General features: G+C 42.3%; 1 protein-coding gene across 3 annotated transcripts; it reads right to left on the reverse strand.

The window, feature by feature from the left end:
• Positions 1–5,369: 5,369 nt before the first annotated feature.
• On the reverse strand, positions 5,370–18,509 carry cfdp1 (craniofacial development protein 1). 3 transcript variants are annotated; one of them, XM_080474445.1, is made up of 7 exons: positions 18,245–18,509; positions 16,213–16,339; positions 15,475–15,700; positions 14,882–14,994; positions 12,026–12,154; positions 7,322–7,480; positions 5,370–6,228 (listed from the first exon to the last, which is right to left on the reverse strand). In XM_080474445.1, the coding sequence occupies exons 1-7, from the start codon at positions 18,312–18,314 to the stop codon at positions 6,138–6,140; spliced, it is 915 nt and encodes a 304-aa protein (XP_080330571.1). In that variant the 5' UTR covers positions 18,315–18,509; the 3' UTR covers positions 5,370–6,137. The 3 variants fall into 3 exon arrangements, with proteins under 3 accessions (XP_080330571.1, XP_080330570.1, XP_080330572.1); XM_080474444.1 differs by having other exon boundaries at positions 5,706–5,962; XM_080474446.1 differs by lacking the exon at positions 7,322–7,480 and having other exon boundaries at positions 5,706–6,228.
• Positions 18,510–18,924: the final 415 nt, after the last annotated feature.

The following is an 18,924-nucleotide window of genomic DNA, read 5'->3' on the forward strand; positions in this document are numbered from 1 at the left end:
ATCTCATCCACACTGTCCACTGCAAACTACAAGCGTTAATACGGATTAATATAATCACTTATTTTATTTGTCCCCGGAGGAGAAATTTTACTGAATTGACCCACTCACACACGGGGAGAACATGCAACCAACACACAGAAAAGCCCAGTCATTACCCGGATTAAAAGTTTTAAAGTAATTAACTCATTTGCAGCGCTGAATGAAGCTATGAGTCTTAGGATCCGTCAACGTCTCACATCCCATTCAATGTCTATAAGAAGAATGCACCGCGGTGCATGCTGGGTACAGTGTGGCGTGGTTCGAGCTGCGTTGTGGTGCTTCGCCAGCACAGCTCCTTGGTATCATTCTGCCAACTTTATGCAAATGAGGTGCAGGCGGCGGTCCTACACGCCGCAAGACTTTGGTAAAAGGTCTAAACTCGCTGTAGTGGAACCAAAACCAGGACCGATTCAGCAACTACAACTTCTCAAATCAAATGATTTTTAGAAATACTTCACAGAACTGCTTTAGTAATAAAAGAGAAAGCTTGAGACCGAGTTGCCATGTTGGTTTGGTTTGAAGTCCAGGAGCAGCCGACCATGAGTGGCGCGTCTCCTCTTGGACAACGTCACCAAGTTACTTTGTTTGAGTAGCTGCTCAAGAAGGAGCAGCAGGAACACATTAACGTGGATACATGTTTGTTTTGAAGTAGAGAAGTTTTTAGTTGTTAACATGATCTGTTAAAGGTGTTTAATAAACACTATATATATATGTATGTGTGTATATATATATATATATAAATGGTGCTCCAGTTTGTTGAATGTTCTTTGCTTGTCAGTGTTCTCCTGGTTGCAGCTCCTCCCTGCTGCGTGTGAACTCTCAAACACTTTGGCCTTCTTGTCAACGTTTAATGAATCGGCTGTGATGAAGTACTCCACCTCCACCAATCCTCTTGTGTGCCTCAAACCTTCTGGGCGGACGGAGTCGGTGAGACTTTTAAACACGTGATTTATTTATTTTTTTTTTATTAACATCGTCCCAGCAACAATTAAAATCCTGTGCACACATTTTTCCAGATTAAACATGTGACTTCTATAAGCAGTTATGTAGCGACTATTGTCAGTAACTGACACGAAATATGAACTTGTATCTTGTTGAAAGCGCGCGATCAATTTGCAGGTCACCGTGGGGATCAAAAACTAAAAACTGATTTTCTCAAATGTGTTCGTGTGCCTTGTTTTTTAGCAACGTGGCGCTGATTGAATCACTGCAAACAGTGACAGCGACAAACATCAGCGCTGCTGGCAGAGCGCTGAGTGGAACACATACTTCATTCTAATGAGAAGAGCACTGTGGGGTATAAATAGTTGAGTCCCAGCTGCCACACTGAGCACTTTGTCCGCCGTGCATCTGTCTTTTGTGTGTGTGTGTGTGTGTGTGTGTGTGTGTGTGCGTGCGTGCGTGCGTGCGTGCGTGCGTGCGTGCGTGCGTGCGTGCGTGCGTGCGTGCGTGCGTGCGTGTGTGTGTGTGTGGGGACACATTCAGACTCCCCACTGTGGTTTAAATAACAGAAGCTATTTTCTCCCCCCCACCTCACGCACTTACATGTCACACACACACACACACACACACACACACACACACACACACACACACACACACACACACACACACACACACACACACACACACACACACACACGGCGTTGGGAGTTTTAATCAGTGGTGTGTGTGTTCCTCCGCTGAGTTTAGGTGACAGATATGGAGAAAGAGAAGCATCAGGGAGGGTTTCGCCCATCGAGACGCCTGCGCAGTCCAACTCTGAAGCCACATAATTATGATATAATAGTAATTAGCAGTGAGTTCGCGCTCCAGTTTTCTGCCCAGTGTGGCGCAGAGGCTCTTCTTCGGAGTATCCACCACCCAGCATGCATTCTGGAATATCGTTCAGGCCCCGTTCACGCAACATTTCAAGTGACATCACGTCATTTTAGTCTCAGGAAAGTTTCACGCCGACAGGCCAACACTTTGAAAACAATGTAGTTTTCATGTCGGGCCACTAGTTGGTGCTGTTGATGATCTCTGTCATGAAACCACACACTCATTACGAGAACGATACGCTATAAACATTAACAATGGCGAGTACACAGAAATTTGTCTGCACAGACGGCTGAGGCCCTGTCCACACAACAATTAGTGTGTTCTAGGACACTCAAAGCGCTTGCATTGTATTATTCATTCACTCCATGGTGGTAAACTACAGATGTAGCCACAGCTGCCCGGGGGTAGACTGACGGAGGCGAGGCTGCCAAAACTGCACCATTGACTCCCCCGACCAGCACCAACCACTCACTCTCCCACCGCATTCGCTCAGGCTTCCTGGCGTTCCCTCTGATGGGATCAGGCATTCACAAGGCGGTATGGCCACGTGGTGTTGTTCTGACAGCGGGTTCCAGGGTGGAGGAATGTGAAAAAGCCGCCTCCGCGTCGACGTTTGGACGGGAAAGACGCACATTCGCTGAAAACTATGGTGTTTTTCCGTGGCAGGTCTGGGTGATGCATCACATCGTTTTCATGGTGTCGTGTGGACGCAGATATTTCCTGCACCGATGCCGTGTGGATGGGAAACCTTTTAAGAACAGCGGGGAGAAAATGCTCGGACCCCATCTCCTTGGATACGGGGGGGAAAAAAAACGCCACTTTTTCACCTGGAACTCAGCAGTTTTATAGTCGACAGCCACCGTGATGACAGTTCATCTTAAAGGTTCGGACGTCTGTCCATACGAATGTCCGTGTCCTCCCATTGTTCTCTGCTGCATGCGTGTGTGGTTCCATTACAAAAAACAACCAAGGGCTCCGTGTGAGCGTACCTCATTCCGTCTTCCAAAGACGGAATAAAATCATCGGCATATAATTGTTTGCCTGTTTGTATGTCTGTTATCAAGATTACGTCAAAACCACTGCACAACAGTGAGTTGAGCGTTTCACCACAGACAGACACTAGGCCTCGGAAGATTCCATTTCATTTTGGAGGTGATGAGGATTTCATTTTTTAGGCTTTTAAGGATTATGTCAAAGCTACGTGAACTTTTGGCGTACGTCAGAAATCTTTGTTATACATTGTTATGTGCAAAAAAAAAAAAAAAAAAAAATCAATAACAAATTTAGTAGTATATATTGCCTCTTTATTGCAAAAACACTGAGAAATAGATTTTACTTATGTAGCGCTTTCCAGCTGCTTGAGCAAAGTAACTTACACTGTTAGTCACATTCACCCATTCACACACACACTCACACGTGGCCGCCATGCAAAGAGCTCAATCCATCCCCTGGGAGATGGGTCACGAGTGTGACGTGCTCCTTTAATACCACCAATCAAAACACTCAATACAAGAAAGAAAATGGAAAACCATTTAACCATCCTGTAATATTTCTAGTTTTTCAGCAACAACAACAACAAAAAAAGGCCTAAAAAAAAAAAAATCATACAAATATCAACTTCAACATGCCACCAACTAAGTGATGATCTACAGGTAGATCTAACGTTTTGTAGAAACATTTTCTTAAATCTTGAAACAGCAGACTCCTGGTGTGTGCAGCGCTGCCGTCCGCAACATCACATCAAAAAATAGCGTATAATGTAATCTGATGCCAAAAAAATCTCATGTGATTTGGTAACTTTTCTTGGTCAACTTTGGATTTATTTTTCCTACAATTAAAATAAACATTTCTTGGGAAGTTAGAATGACGGAACAGCTGAACATATATTTAAAAAAAGTAAAAAGCTGTAGCAGACAAAGAAAATGCATTCCAGTGATAGAGGCATAAAAAAATATACATGAAAATAAAATGTGCATCTTTAGAAAAAAAAAAAAAAAGTTAATTATCTGATTGTAGGAATAGTCGTCGCTGGCCAGTAGAGAGTATTAGTTAAAATATTTACGAATGAGAAATAAGATCAGCACCAAGTATCTGTAGATTTATTACGTCCGCCAAGGACGTATATTTATGTTTGCTTGTATTGTCTGTTAGTAAGATTACGTCAAAACTACGGTTGGATTTTGTTGAAATTTTGGATCCGGATTTTATTTTATAGGTTTTCAAGGACTACGTCAAAACTACATGACAGATTTTCACCAATGTTTTTGTTTTCCCCGAGTCCAGACCAACCTTTGGCACACGTCAGGAATCTGATTGCTCTTGTATTAATATACAAAATTTGAAATAAAAAACTATTTTTTTTAAGAATAAATGTGCCTTTTTTTTCCTACTAATTCAACACTGACATGGCCCCACTTTATTTTGTGACCTTAAAAACATACACGATCACACCATCGTGGTAAATAGTGCAAGAAGGAGATTATAAGGACCACACACACACACACTCACACACACACTCACACACACACACACACACACACACACACACACACACACACACACACACACACACACACACACACACACACACACACACACACACACACACACACACACACACACACACACACACACAAATATCCGTCCACACTGAACCCTGAACAGATTTGGGAAATTAATCAGAATTTTCATCTTCAAAACAAACTTGTATGCATGTTTTACTCCTGGCTGCACCACAAACGGCCCCATGGCGATAACACAGTGAACTTTCTTTACAAAGTTTCCCTTCTGGGCTGCCATGTTTTTAACTAGGTTGTTTTGTCTTGCAGAGGACATCGAGACTCTTTCCTTTGCATGCTGACCTTTCCCAGACTCTTTCATTTTGCATAAATTAGAAAGTACAAATGGCTCATATATATATATATGTGCTGAAACTCAATTTGTAGACGTTGTGGAATTGAAGTGCCTCAAAATACATGTACACTGTGGAATTGATGAAATGCTCCATCAAAGTAGTTGTTCTTAGTAGTTTTCTAGTTTGAACTTGATCACTGACAACAACCGTCATAAGCGTTTACATTCAGGCTGCGTTCACACGACACTTCAAGTGAAAACGCATCGTTTTTTGCTTTTTTTCATTTCAGAAAAACTTTCATGTTGGGCCACTAGTGGGTGCTGTTGACTGTTTCTGTAATGAAACCACAAACACAAGCGCTCAGAGAACAACACGCTCTCAACATTAACAATGGGATTGTTGCAGTCGGTGCGTTCTCAGTGACTCCGAGCACCGCTGTCATGTACTCAAACACCCAAAACGCAACGTTTTTCTGTTTTCACTTGAAAAGTTGCGTCGCCAGGACTTTAAGAATATCAGTTCATACGGCGTATATTCCAGACAAAAAGCCGCAACTTTTTTTTCCCCACACGTTTTGAACCCTGCGGCTTAAACAATGACTCGTGATGCATTCAGGTGCGTCACGTAACTCTGAACTTTTTGTTTTTTTCTTTTTAAATTTGGTGGATGATATTCAGGTGCGCTCAACGGTCAGGAAATTATGGTAGTGTTGGTAGTTTTCCTCAAGATTGGTGAAATTTTTGCATATTAAATGACTTATAACCACTGAAACTGTTCTGGAAGCAGGAGGAGGAACAGAGACTGACGTTTAAATGACAAAAATGACTTTTTGAAAAAGTACCGGATATTTAGTTTCACAAACTGACAATTTAAACATTGAGGTTTTAGTAATCCGTGAAATGTGCCAAAAAGGACGGGAGGGTTCAGAAAAGGTTCGTAAACAAGTGAAGTGTCCAGTCAGTGTTCCGATGGAGCACACAGACACAGGATTCATACCAGAGTTTCTTTTAATCAGATTCTACCTGCCGAGTGTGAACGCCACTGAAAACTCCTCCTGGTCCTAAAATTAGTCCGTGAAATAAGCAGATCCATCAGCAGCGTCCTCGCTTCACAAAAATGTCTTCAGCGCGAGGACCGGACGCTCTTAATCGGCTGACACGAGGACGGGAAGCAGAGGAGCAAAACACAATGACAGACTGGAAATATCCCAAAATGAAGAGTCGCGAGCTGCCTTTGCTGAGGATATCACTTAATACAGAGAGAGAGAGGGGGAGAGAGAGAGAGAGAAAGAGAGAGAGAGAGAGAGAGGGGGAGAGAGAGAGAGGGGGGGAGAGAGAGAGAGAGAGAGAGAGAGAGAGAGAGAGAGAGAGAGAGAGAGAGAGAGAGAGAGAGTGGTTTATTGTGTGTGCGGTGTTTGCGTCAGTCATCGTTTCATGTTGTTCAGTCGAACTGCTTTTTCCAACTCAAACTGCCGATGATCGACGCGCTCCAAGAAGTTTTTCCGCTCCACATACCTACACACACACACACACACACACACACACACACACACACACACACACACACACGGGAGAAAGACAAAAAAGAAGGTGACACAGTGGACAATCTCATGGTTTTCTCTCTCTCTCTCTCTCTCTCTCTCTCTCTCTCTCTCTCTCTCTCTCTCTCTCTCTCGCTCTCTCGCTCTCTCGCTCTCTCGCTCTCTCTCGCTCTCTCGCTCTCTCTCTCTGCGCGCAGTGTGTGGTTTCATTACATGAACAAACAGCACCCACTAGTGGACCAACATAAAAACTACATCGTTTTCAGCATTTCTGCCACTTCATCGGACGTCGTTCTCGAAACGTTGTCGTGTAAACGTGAAACATTTCTGGAACAATGTTTTCACCTGTCGTGTAAACGGAGCACGAGCGTCATTACATCAAAGCAAATAACCTACAATGGTTATAATAGTTGTAACATCTATCACTAAATTACAAAAGTACGATTGGAAGTAACTGAAATTATACCAAAAACCAATCTTGAAATTCTCATCTTTGTAACTTTGATAGAAATGGGAATTTGAAAGCAGCATTCAAACACTAGCATTTCTATTTGTCCTGAGTTATTTGCTGTTATTTCTATGCAGTCTACTAATTATCATTAGTCGTTGTGTGTGAGTCTGTGAGGTTTATCCAGGTTTAGAAATGTGGAGGGTCAACCACTTAAAACACAATATCAACTGCTGACCTACATGGAATGACTGGAAAAGAAATGAACTTTAAGTGACACCAGAAAACATTTACTTATTTAGATAAAGTATTTCAACACTATCTCTCCACTCCTCCACCAATATACTCATAAAAAATAGATATTTGTTCCATTTTTCTCTTCCAGTTTGACTCGACTTTAACGTAAACAAGAGTCCCAAATGCTCTGATCTGCTGGATATTCAAGAGTTTCTCCGTCTCAGAGGAGAAAATGAAAAGAAACTCCATGAATACAAGATGATGCGTCTGAAATGTGCTGGAGCGACGTGGTGACATACTGAACAGCACGTTTCCCCGTCAGGGGGATTAAAATACGGCCAACGCTTTTCTTTAACTTGAGGGAATCTCGGGCAGCTCCTACCCTTCGCGGCCTCGGTTGTGAATAGCCAGCTCCTCCGTGATGCCCTCCTCCGACTTGAAGGCGTCCCAGTCCATCTTTGACTTTTCCAATGTGCTCATTTTTGGTTTCTTCCCTCCGAAGCGGCCCAGGAAGCCCGAGAGGCCGGGCGGACGCTTCGCACTACGACCACAACACAAGAGGTGATGTCAGCACGTTTAGGAAAGACAGACGATCACAGACGAGGCCCGTCGGTTCTCCGCACGGCACCCGGTACATTATTAATGATGCTTTTCGAGTCCGCCGTGTTTATTCCTTCACAGGAGCAGTGACGCGTCACGTGGATGTGAGAACACGGCAATTCCACTTTGTGTGGCAGGTTTCTGACACCAACTCTTCTCTCAGAACCAGCACACACAGCTTTTGGACCAGCTTCTAGTAGCAGAGGCTGAACTCCCCACAGACTCGGTGTAACTCTCACGATTGATCAGATGTATTGATATGACACAACATACAATGCATTTTAGTGGGCTGCTGTTTTAATTGGATATTCTCATATATATATATATATATATAATCATTAACTACTATTCATTAAGTGGTCTTTTGGGTAACAAAGTCATAAAAATAAAGAACAGTGGCCCTAAAATAGAACCCTGGGGGACTCCGTGATTGATGGGTTTATATGGCGATGATGTTAACGACATATATCGTATTATTGTCTTCCCACCAGATAACCACTAAACTAGTTTAGCACAAAACGTCTGACCACATTGGAACAAGTCTAAAGTTGATTTGAGCAGATCCTTCAAATTAAGAGTATTTACTGGTTCTTGTGTCAATGATGAATCACATCAGTCATTACTGGAGTCACATTGGGAACAGTGTCACATTTCACATTACTGAAACATTAATTAGTCTTCCTCCACCCCCTGCTCGCGCCTGTCACAGAGCTGTCAACATAGAGTCACACAGTACCTTTACACGACAACCAGCCACAACATTAGGACCACCAACAGGCAACCTGAACAACCCTGAGTAGAACTAGGATGGAGGCGCCACGCAGTATCAGGCAGCAAGCAAACATTTGGTCACTCTGTATAGTTCCTCAGAGTCCCGTGCCCAACACTGCAGGAGGATTGAGTCTTCTTTCATTTTTGCTCTCATCACTCTGAGGTTAAACGGTTTCCACAGCATGAAGCGAGTCTCATACCGATGTCAGACGGAGTTTTTCATTTACTGCTGCATGACTGAACATAGAAGTGATTAATTACTCTGGAGCATTTACACACCAGTCATTTTGGTACTCCACAATTACACGCAGTCATGAGAAAGCTCCCATTATTTCACTTAAATGGCAACATGCTGATGTTTTGACTTAACTACAGGCCGGCGTTCCCATCCTGTTCAGGATGTCTTCACATCGCAGTGAAAAGACATCATCTGTACACAACTGAGCTGATTTCTGCTTTTCTGCCACAATTATACAGAGGGGGACCATTATATTACTATTATATTGTATTAATTATACAGAGGGGGACTATTATATTACTATTATATTGTATTAATTACAGAGAGGGGGAAATGTTTTCCTTGTTATCTCGCTCAGTGGTGTATCTGCGCTGAAAGCCTCACCTCATACAAACCCAGCTCAGCTGCAAGTGGGTGTCCTAACTTGACTCCCTTGGCAGGCTGGTGTTTACTTCCTGTCCTTGAATAAACTGTACCTTCTCCAGGATGGTGTTCAAGCACAGTGCACAGTTGAATTGCTGTGTAACGGCTCGCCCGAACGCGTGAGTAAACGCGTGCGGCTGGTTATGTAAAGTGCACCGAGCGTCGTCGGAGTTAAACTAGTCTGAGTTTAACTTATAAATGAATATCATGGAATGTTTCCTGTTCTGCTCCTGAGGGATTCATGACATCAGACGCAGCGTTCCCCAAGGCTCAGTCCTTTTTAACTTGTTCACGCCTCCACTTGGTGACGTCATCAGGGCACATGGCACTGATGTTCACAGCTACTCTGGCGGCACACAGCTCTACATTGTCATGCCTCCTGGAGACATGCAGCCCATTGATACAATCATAGATGGCAGAAGACCTCCTTCAGCTCAGTGAAGACGAGACAGACGTTTTAGTTGTTGGTCTTAAGGCGCAGAGAGAGGAACAGTTTCACCCTCTTTAAAAAGAACCCGAGTGTCACTGAGCTTAGTTTTATTCCAAATGTGGTTAAAACTGTTTTTTTTTTTATCATCTTAGGAATATATCCAGAGTCCGCCCGTTTCTCTCTCGGCGGTGCCGATGCCTTTGTCTCAGGTCGGCTTGGTTACTGTGACGCTCTGCTTTAAGGTTGTTCCCCTGAAAGAATTCTCTCTCCTTCATCTTCTCCAGAACTCGGCTGCCTGTGTGTCGACGAGGACCTGAAAGCAGGATCACGTTACGCCGGTTTTAAAGGCTTTGCATTGACTCTCCGTGTCTTTTAGTTTCTATTTTAAGGTTCTTTTAATGGTTTTTAATAGTCTTGATGGTCTTGTGTCTGATTTGATGAACCATGGCGAACCCTCAGGTCCTCCAGCACCGGCTTTTCAATCGTTCCAACCTTTAATACCAGAACCACGCTGCTTTCCAGCATTACGCACCTCGAGAACCTGAGCTCTGCACAGAATGTTCCTTCTTATTAGGTTTTGAAATAATGTGTTTGTTTTTTAATCTGTTGAAGGATTTTAGAATGTTTATTCTGACATGATATTCAGCCTGATTCTGTAATTCTTACTGTGCTCCAGTTAGTTTTTAGTTTTCGACGTGCGCGTATATGCAATGGCAGGGGGTGGGCAGATGGGTGCAAAGTACTTTGTTCTGCATTTTATTGTACTGAAAGTGCTGTATAGACTGATACTGACCTGTTTTGTGTCCGTTTTGCCGAAAAAGACACGTAAACTGGACACAACATTTTATTATTCTTTGTAATTGTTAAAAAGAACAATCAGTGAGTGATGAAATATATTCTGGTATCAACACTTAGAACTCAAAACTTTCATTGCGTGTCTTTTTGCACGCCAGTGATGCTCGAAGCCACTGAAAACGCAACTTTCTGAAAACAGCCCCGAAGATGGATCTTTTTGAAAATGCTTCGGCTCATGGTGCATGGGCAGCTCCGCCTCAGTAGAGGTTTCTCGTGCACGAGTACAAGTAGATGGACAATAAGAACAATGCTCTTATTCAGATTCTCCAGGGACTCAGTACTTTTATTTTGACAGTCACTGTAATAACCATCCAACTTGGTCGTCTGTCCACTAGAATGTCCGTGTTCTCACATTGTTATCTTTTATTGCGTATTGTTCTATGGCCCCCAAAGTGTGTGGTTTCATTACAAAGACAACCAACAGCACAAACCCGCGGCCTGAATGAATGAAAGAATTTATTTATTTGGATTTTCTATATGTATATACAAAAGAAAACATACAAATATATATTAATCATTTTGATGACATGTAAAGTAAAAACCCAGAGAATGACACAAAAAAGGTCATAGATAAGATCTATTTCCGGTTGTGGTCCTCGGAGGCCTGGCATGCCGTCTACATCGTTTTCGCAGCTGTGTAAACGTGAAACTTTTCTGAAACAGAAACGATGCGTTTTCACTTGAAACATTGTGAAAACGGGGGCCTTGTGGCTCCTGATGTGCCACGCAACTTTGAGAGGAGGCTGCTGGCTCCGTCTGCGCTTTTGGAAAGACGTTATGGGGACGTCACCACACTAACCACTATCAGCTCCATCTGGAGCGCTCCAGTTAGCAGCGCCATTCATGAGGGAGCGGCACTGATGGCTCCTTCCTGTTTCTGGGCTCCTCATCCACACATTGGCTTTGGACAGCACTGCTCGTGTGGGATCGCTCAGTTCACCAGCTTTCGGACTAAAACTTTGTCTTAAGTACTAACTGACTTCATCGAGTCGACTCTCAGATTTTGGCGCTCACAAAAAGAACAAAACCAGCGAACGCACACACACACACACACACACACAGAGGAATCAGATAAATAGGAAATGGGCTTTGGCCTCACATTACTCCCCGCGTATCCTGTCTGGACGTCTTTGTGTAGGAAGGAAGATGTGCACATCCTCAAACCATTTGTCGCCATGGAAACAGGTACATATGCACGGCAGCGCTCAAATCCAACAGTTTGTGAACTGAATATCTAAATAAGCCTGTCTATATTCATATATGCACAATTTGAGTTTTACAATCCACGAGCTTCTCTGTCAGCTCGAATCGACACTGCTGATCTAAATCTGTTGACACTGAGTGAGTGTGGAGGAGGAGGAGGAGGAGGAGGAGGATTGTTGTAGTTATGGCTGCTGACAGTAGTCTACATGGACAGTATTCAACAAAAAGCTTGTATTGTGACTCAGTTTTCTCACTGAAGTTTAGTTGACTTTTGTCATTTGAACAATGAAGGTATAATAAAATATCTGCACACATTCCGGTGGGACATTTTCTAGATGGACAGTAGAACATCTTAGTTTGATTCACTGAAGGATTACTGGTGTTTACGATGAATAAAAGTGTGTGTGTGTGTGTGTGTGTGTGTGTGTGTGTGTGTGTGTGTGTGTGTGTGTGTGTGTGTGTGTGTGTGTGTGTGTGTGTGTGTGTGTGTGTGTGTGTGTGTGTGTGTGTGTGTGTGTGTGTGTGTGTGTGTGTGTGTGTGTGTGTGTTTATGTGCCTGTACGTACCTGGGCCCCGGAGGAGGCTCGCTCGGTGACGAGCTCTGCTCTTTGTCTTCGTCCTCCTCTTGTGTGCTGCTCTCTTTCTTCATGTAACTCTTCGCCTCCTTCGAGTCTGCAGACACTTCTTTATTCACCCTGGACAGATGGACACGGACACGGAGACAGACAGACATACAGACATAAGTTTCAAATCACTCGTATGAAGCGAGTCAAACCGTCGAGCTGAACCGTGCATCAGGAAACATGAGCGTTGGTTAACAGGATCATTACATGTAAACATCCTGGTCGCCACTGCTGCAAACATGAACGCTGCTTCTTTCCCACATACCTCAACATGTTTTTTGCTCAACATGTCCAGGTCTTCCAGCCCACTAATCACCATGGACACCGTTACATCATCCGCAGGCTAAATCAGGGGTGTCAATCAAAAGGCCTTTGGGCCACATCCGGCCTGCAAGAGGCTCTGAGCAAGAGGTAAACTTGATTTTTAAACTAATTCATTAAGAGTAGCGTGCACAACACTGACCTCTTGAGATAATTGTGAGCATTCATGCATAATGAAGCTGCTATATTTAAGGTTTTTGGGACGTTTCACTGTATTTTGCACCAGAAGGTTTCATTAAAATTGGCTTTATGTTGAGATTGGATATTTTTCATCATATATACTCTACGCTACAACACAGAAAAAAACCCTAAAAGTGGAATTATTTTACTTGTCCTGCACACTCAAGATGACATTGGGCTGTTTACGACCCCTGAGCTGTAATGTGTGTAATGTGATGTGATGTAATGTAATGCCCTGGACGAAATGACGCCACTTTCCCAAGTCAAACACTGTAAACACTAGATTTGGACTGAATCGTTTCTAAATTAGACTCAATTTAAATCTACTTCACAGGCTATTTCCAACAACGTGTGCCAGGATTTCCTAATACTGTTTAAAAATGCAAATTACAAGAAAATGATCATTTATGAAATACATTTACATTCAAAAGTTGGTTTAGAGGCAGATGCACGCACAAGTATAAATATTCAATACACAAAGCGAACTTCATTTTGATGAAGGATTATAATCCATGAACATTTCTAAACACACACAGCTGCAGAGCTATTCTGCATTTTAAAACATAAATGATGAAAAGGGAAGCATCCATAATACAAAAGCTATACCAGGACAAAGCCATCTGCCAGCGTGTCTCAGTGTGGGAGTTCAGATAGAGGAGCTGTATGAAGAACAACCACGGGATCCTCTGGGAATATCAGCGCTGCGCACACTCCGGGTGTATACGCTCGTTACAGACAGCCAGAAATACACACGGCGTGGTGGATGTACGAGGAGGAGCGACTGGAGCCAAAAGATAGAAACGACTACGAGTCTTCAATCGGAACCTCTCTGAATTAGAAGTGCTAATAATCCTGGTGACACAACAGAGCCAGCAGGAGTTCCTGAAGCTGCGATACAGTTAGTATATATTGTAGAATCATGATGTGGCTGTGACTGGAAGAGGCAGAAAGTCTCCACCTCTGAGGCTGGTTCTCCACCTTTCTTCCTGTTAAACTGGAGCTTTACGGCTGCGTGACGCAGCAACAGTTTCGGGAGTTCACCCGGAAAAGGTGAATTGAATTATTGGGGTTTCTTGCATCTTAACAGCAGCAGGGAAAGAGTTAACCCCTGGGGCGTTTGTGAGCCTGGAAACTTTGAATAATATACATTCTTGAAGGTACAGTGACGTCTGCTTTGTTAGTGTCCAGAAAATCCTGCCTATCTGTAACTTCTGTTTCGTCTGCCAGTAAGAATAAAAACCTCTGCTGCTCATTTTCACTAGAAGAAAGAAAGTCGATCAAGATTCAAGCATTATAGTTTCTATAGAAGAGCCGACTTTAAAGAGACATTTGATAAAGCACCCCAGGACTTCACATGATGTTATTATACACTTTTAAACATTGTGAGAGCCACAAAAACAAGAGCAATAATATTAACACTTCTACCACAACACTCCTACCAAACATTAATGATTTTGATTTACAGGAAATAAATAACAAGCACTGCGTGATATTCGGTAAACATGTAATAAAAACATGATGTGTGATGAATACTAACAGGTAAGTAGATTATGTTAATGTCATTTCTGCTTTAGGATTTGTTCTCATCTACAACAGATCCTTTTCTCTTGCACTGATGTTACAGTGACTGGGACTGAGCGCTGTCTGTCTCTACACAGCTACGAAGCTCCAGCCGTTTCAGAAGCAGAGCAATCTGTTGAAGTTGGTATTTTTGGGAGTTTTTCATGAATTTCTTTTGTGCTTCGGAGTTCAACCACGTGTTCAAGTGTGGAAGAATTCAGGACAATCGGACATTTAAATTTTTTTAAAATAAAAATCCTATAATCATGATTAATTGCATTTTTCTTTTCTATTTAAAGTTCTGTCACTTTGTATTAGCGGTTTATAGATGCACAGTGCATTAAAACATAATTCAGTGATAAATATATATTGTATATTAATATTAATATTAATACTGAGATCAAACAGGACGTTTTAATTCTAAGTTCACTCCATGTTTCTAACTTTGAAAAGCCATTAGTCACAGTAATTACAGGATATATAATTCTTATTTGTTTAAATGACCTTTCCATGATCATTGTGTGTGAAACCATGAACCTTTGCACATCAGATCATGTCTAAAGTGCACAAAACTCGACACTCTCCTCACTCTGCCACATTCCCCTCAACTACTATTTACCCACACAGAAAGTACCAATGTGTGTGTCCAGCGCCATCTACTGATCCCTCCGAGAAACTGTTCATCAGAAGTATGAAGACTTAACTGGATACACAAACGACGCAGCAGAGTGTGATTACCTGACTTCCTCTCCGGCGAAGTCAAACACTTTGGTGATGGTGACTTTGGCCGGCTCTGATGCTTTTGTCTGTGTACTCATAGGAGCATCAGTCAAGACTGGCACCTCCTCGGGCTACAAGAGACAAAACACACCGTGGTGTGAGGGTGGAGCAGAAGACATTGTTTGACACACACACACACACTACTGGACTGCCTTCGTTGTTGGTGACATAGATCCAAAAAGATCAAAACATTTAAGAAACTGGGTCTCATGATAACATCAAGCAGTTGCTTCAAATCTGCCGGCTGAACTCCCAGAAAGTGAAAATCCTGCCAAGTGACAAAGTGACTGACGACAGGAGATTAGGATTAGATAACGGTCGAGGTCATGTTCCCTTTGCTGGGATATGCATCTGTGGTGTTCCCCGCTATCAGGAGTTTAGTTAGAAAGGTGCACATTCAATTCAATAGCACCAAACACAAAAGTCATTTCAAGGCACTTTTACAGAAAATAAAAACAAAACAACAATTCAACATGAGCAAGTCGTGTTTTTGGCACTGGAAATAAAATTGGATTGAAAATTGAACCGACTCAGGTTGTAAACACTTGTACCTTCGGAGTGGTGCCCGACTGTGACGCTGCTTCGGACTCTTTGGGTCTGTTACCGACGTCCGAGAGGAAACTGGCCCAGAGGTCGTCTGATTTCTTCTTCAGCTTCACGTCCTCCTCCTCCTCGGCAGGCCGGTCCACCTCCCCCTTCGGCTGCAGCTCTGCCTCTTCCACTCCACCGCCCTCCTTCTCATCCACGTCTACTTTCAGGACTCCTTTCTTCCTCTTCCTGTTGAGATTTTCAACGGTCCCAGTGAGAAAAGTCATTAAAAAGTCCTTGAGCAAGATACTTGACTCCAGGATCCGGATGAAATGCGAGGACTTTGCACCATTGGTGTGAGAGTGTGTTCATGAATGAGGTGTGGGATAATGTTAAGTGTATTCAGATTGCTCATGTGGAAAAATGTGCAAAAGCCAATTCAGCATTTCATTTTTATTTTTTTTTTTAAATCAAATCAGACGCACTTACATATGTCTGGTACTAAATTTTGGATTACAGTTCAAATGTGAGTGATACAGATAAAACACAGGATCAGAGGTCATACGAGCTGTAAAATGTTTACATGTGGGGGAAAAAAAAGCTTTAAAGTATAAAAATATATTAATATTGTATCCTGATCTATGACTAAACAGACTAAAATGACTGAGGAGACGCTGTTGTCTCTACCAGCTTTAAAAACACAGAAAGGTGCATTTAGATTGATCTGATTTGCTCTTTGCGGAGCGGCCCGTCACGCTCACCTCATTTCGATGTCCTTTTTCTTCTTTTTCTTGCGGCTCACGTCGCTGGGATGTGGCACGGTGTCATCCTCATTGAGAGGGTCTTCTTTTTCACACTCATTGATGTCGTCTTCACTGAGATTATCGTCTGAAAATAGCAGCAGGAAGCAGCGTTGAAGACCGACGGGTACAAGAGGAATCAGAAGATAGTCTGTTGTTGGATGTTTCACTGCACATCAACAAATTCACCCCCATTAAACTGCCAGTGTCTGATCTGGAGGGTATCGGTCTGTAATGCCCCACTTGGCCGTATGTTTGACACCCCTGGTTTAGTTTCTCACATTCAACAGAACAGGCTTGATTAAAATCTATTCCATTTTTCTTCCGTAATTTGAAAAAAAAAAAAAAAAAAAAAAATCAAATTAATCTCAAATTTCTTTTGCTTCTTTGTGATTTCACTCGTTTACAATAAAGCCTGTTTTAAACATACATGTGAATATTTTACTCTCCTTTTATCAACTTGGTTTTAGCAGTTTTCTTCCATATAGTTCAAGCTTCCTCCCACCTTCTTTTGGCTTATTTTATTCAGACGTCTATTGATCTCTATGTTTATCTTAACATATCTGGATATTTCCATGTGCTTGTAAATATTTTTTTACATGTGCCGTGTTCCCAAACAGGTACATTAGTGGAACACATCTTGAGCAGCCGCTCCAAGGGCAGTGGGCGGATGTCGGTATCGTTGGAGGCCTGATCAGCTCCTGAAATCCACAGCTGGAGCAATAAGCAAGGAGGTCAACGACAACCGAGTCCATCGAGTTACAACCAAGGTCGTTCATTTCATAAAAGACGGGCAAGGGCCAGGAGCTGATAGAGGACTGTCGGAGGAGTAACTGGAGGACCAGGTGTGTGCCAGTGGAAGTGGGCAGCTGAGGATTTGCCAGCCAGTCCCTGAGCAAGGCCTGTGGCTCACTGGGCATAACGAGAGAAGAGCCATCAATAACACCGTGGAGGCAGCGGAGAAAGCGTCCAGATGGTTCTGGTTGAAGAGGGGGGGGAAGCAGGGGACACCCCCCTCGGTCTGATCAGCCTCGGCCGGACCGTCTGGAGGAGGGTGTCTGTTATAAGACCTGAAACACCCGGTGAGTCCAGGAACACTGACGGTGTGTTCAAGATCAAGCATCAGGAGATGTTTCTGTAGCCTTCTATTGTTTTTAGCAATCACTTGTCTGAAAGATACTAAGCTTAAAGATGAGATTTCAACATGCAGGACCACTCGCGGTAAATAAATAAATAAATCTTTACACACAAACACGGGCATGTTATTTTCTTTATCCTCCTGAACAAGACAGTTCAGAAAGATAACCACAATTTTTCATGTTTGCTCAAATCTAACATCTCATATTACTTATATTCAAATCAAATTTTCGTACCTTCTTAACATTGCTGATGTTATGTGTTTCTTGAATGCCTGGAGAGTTCCTGACTCTTTTATTCTTTCTGAAGTGCGTTCCATAAACTGATTCCTGTCACTGTGACAGTTCCTTCCATTACTTTGGAGGTTAAGCTGGTTTTCTTTAAAGAAGTCTGTTCTTTTCAAATAATAGTCACTCTTATTTTTTCAAGCCTTTCTTGGATGTTCATTGGCAATGTTTTTTTTATACTGGCTTCATACAAAACCTGAGGAATACTATAATCAACTATATCATTAAATGTTAGTGACTTACATTGGATAAATAGTGGGTTTGATGGATCTGTATATCTTATATTAGATATTGTTTTCAGAGCCCTTTTTTGTCAGATGAACAGTGGCTATGTATACGTTTTGCAGGTCGAGCCCCAGACTTCCACACAGTAAGTTAAACATGGTATAATCATTGTGTTTTATAGAGTGAGTAAAGAAGAGTTATTTAGAGACCAATTGACTTTATGTAACACTGCGATGGATTCGGTTATTTTTCCCTTTATATAATTTATATGTGACTTCCATTTGAGGTCTTCATCAATGATGAAGTGTGGAGTGTACAGATGAAACAGTCTATAAATGTCTCACCTGATGGGACGTAGTCTCCATCCTCGTTGGATGAATAACCATCGGAGTCGTAGTCAGAATAGTTCATCATATTGCAGGAACTCCACGTCCTTTCAGCTCCTTTAGACTTTTCACGAGTCGCTAACGTTACTTGGAGTCGACCCACTTCTCTGTCGGCTGGGAAACAGATTTAAAAAAGCAATTTTTAATGATTATTTTATGAAGAATAAGAAGAGTGACCGAAGCTAAACAATGTCACTACTTCCGGATTTTCTTCTTCGTCTATGCATAACAATAGCGAATGAGCACTAAACATTTAACACTGCCCTCTGCAGCCAGCAGCTTGATATTACAGTTTTACATTATAGACGCTGCATCATTTTTATCTTTTCAAACCTTTATCGTCAAAGTGACCACATTTAACTTCTGCGTTTACTACTTTAACTTTAAAACCCACGATAATTATCTTATCTACCCGATAAGAAAACCGACATTTCTGCTATTATGGGAACATGATATATCAAACCTCTACCCATTGCATCAAAAAAGCAATTTTACACCTTTATGGGAGGGATAAAAATTACATCCTATTATCAAATACCAGCACCCAAGAGTGTATCAAATGAGGAAAAATGAATGGTTAATCTTTTAAAGAACTTGTTTTTAAAATTCAATCCATAAAGTGGCAGCCTCAAGGTTAA

Source organism: Lipophrys pholis, assembly GCF_963383615.2.
Source record: "Lipophrys pholis genome assembly, chromosome: 11".
In the NCBI taxonomy this organism is placed as follows: Eukaryota; Metazoa; Chordata; class Actinopteri; order Blenniiformes; family Blenniidae; genus Lipophrys; species Lipophrys pholis.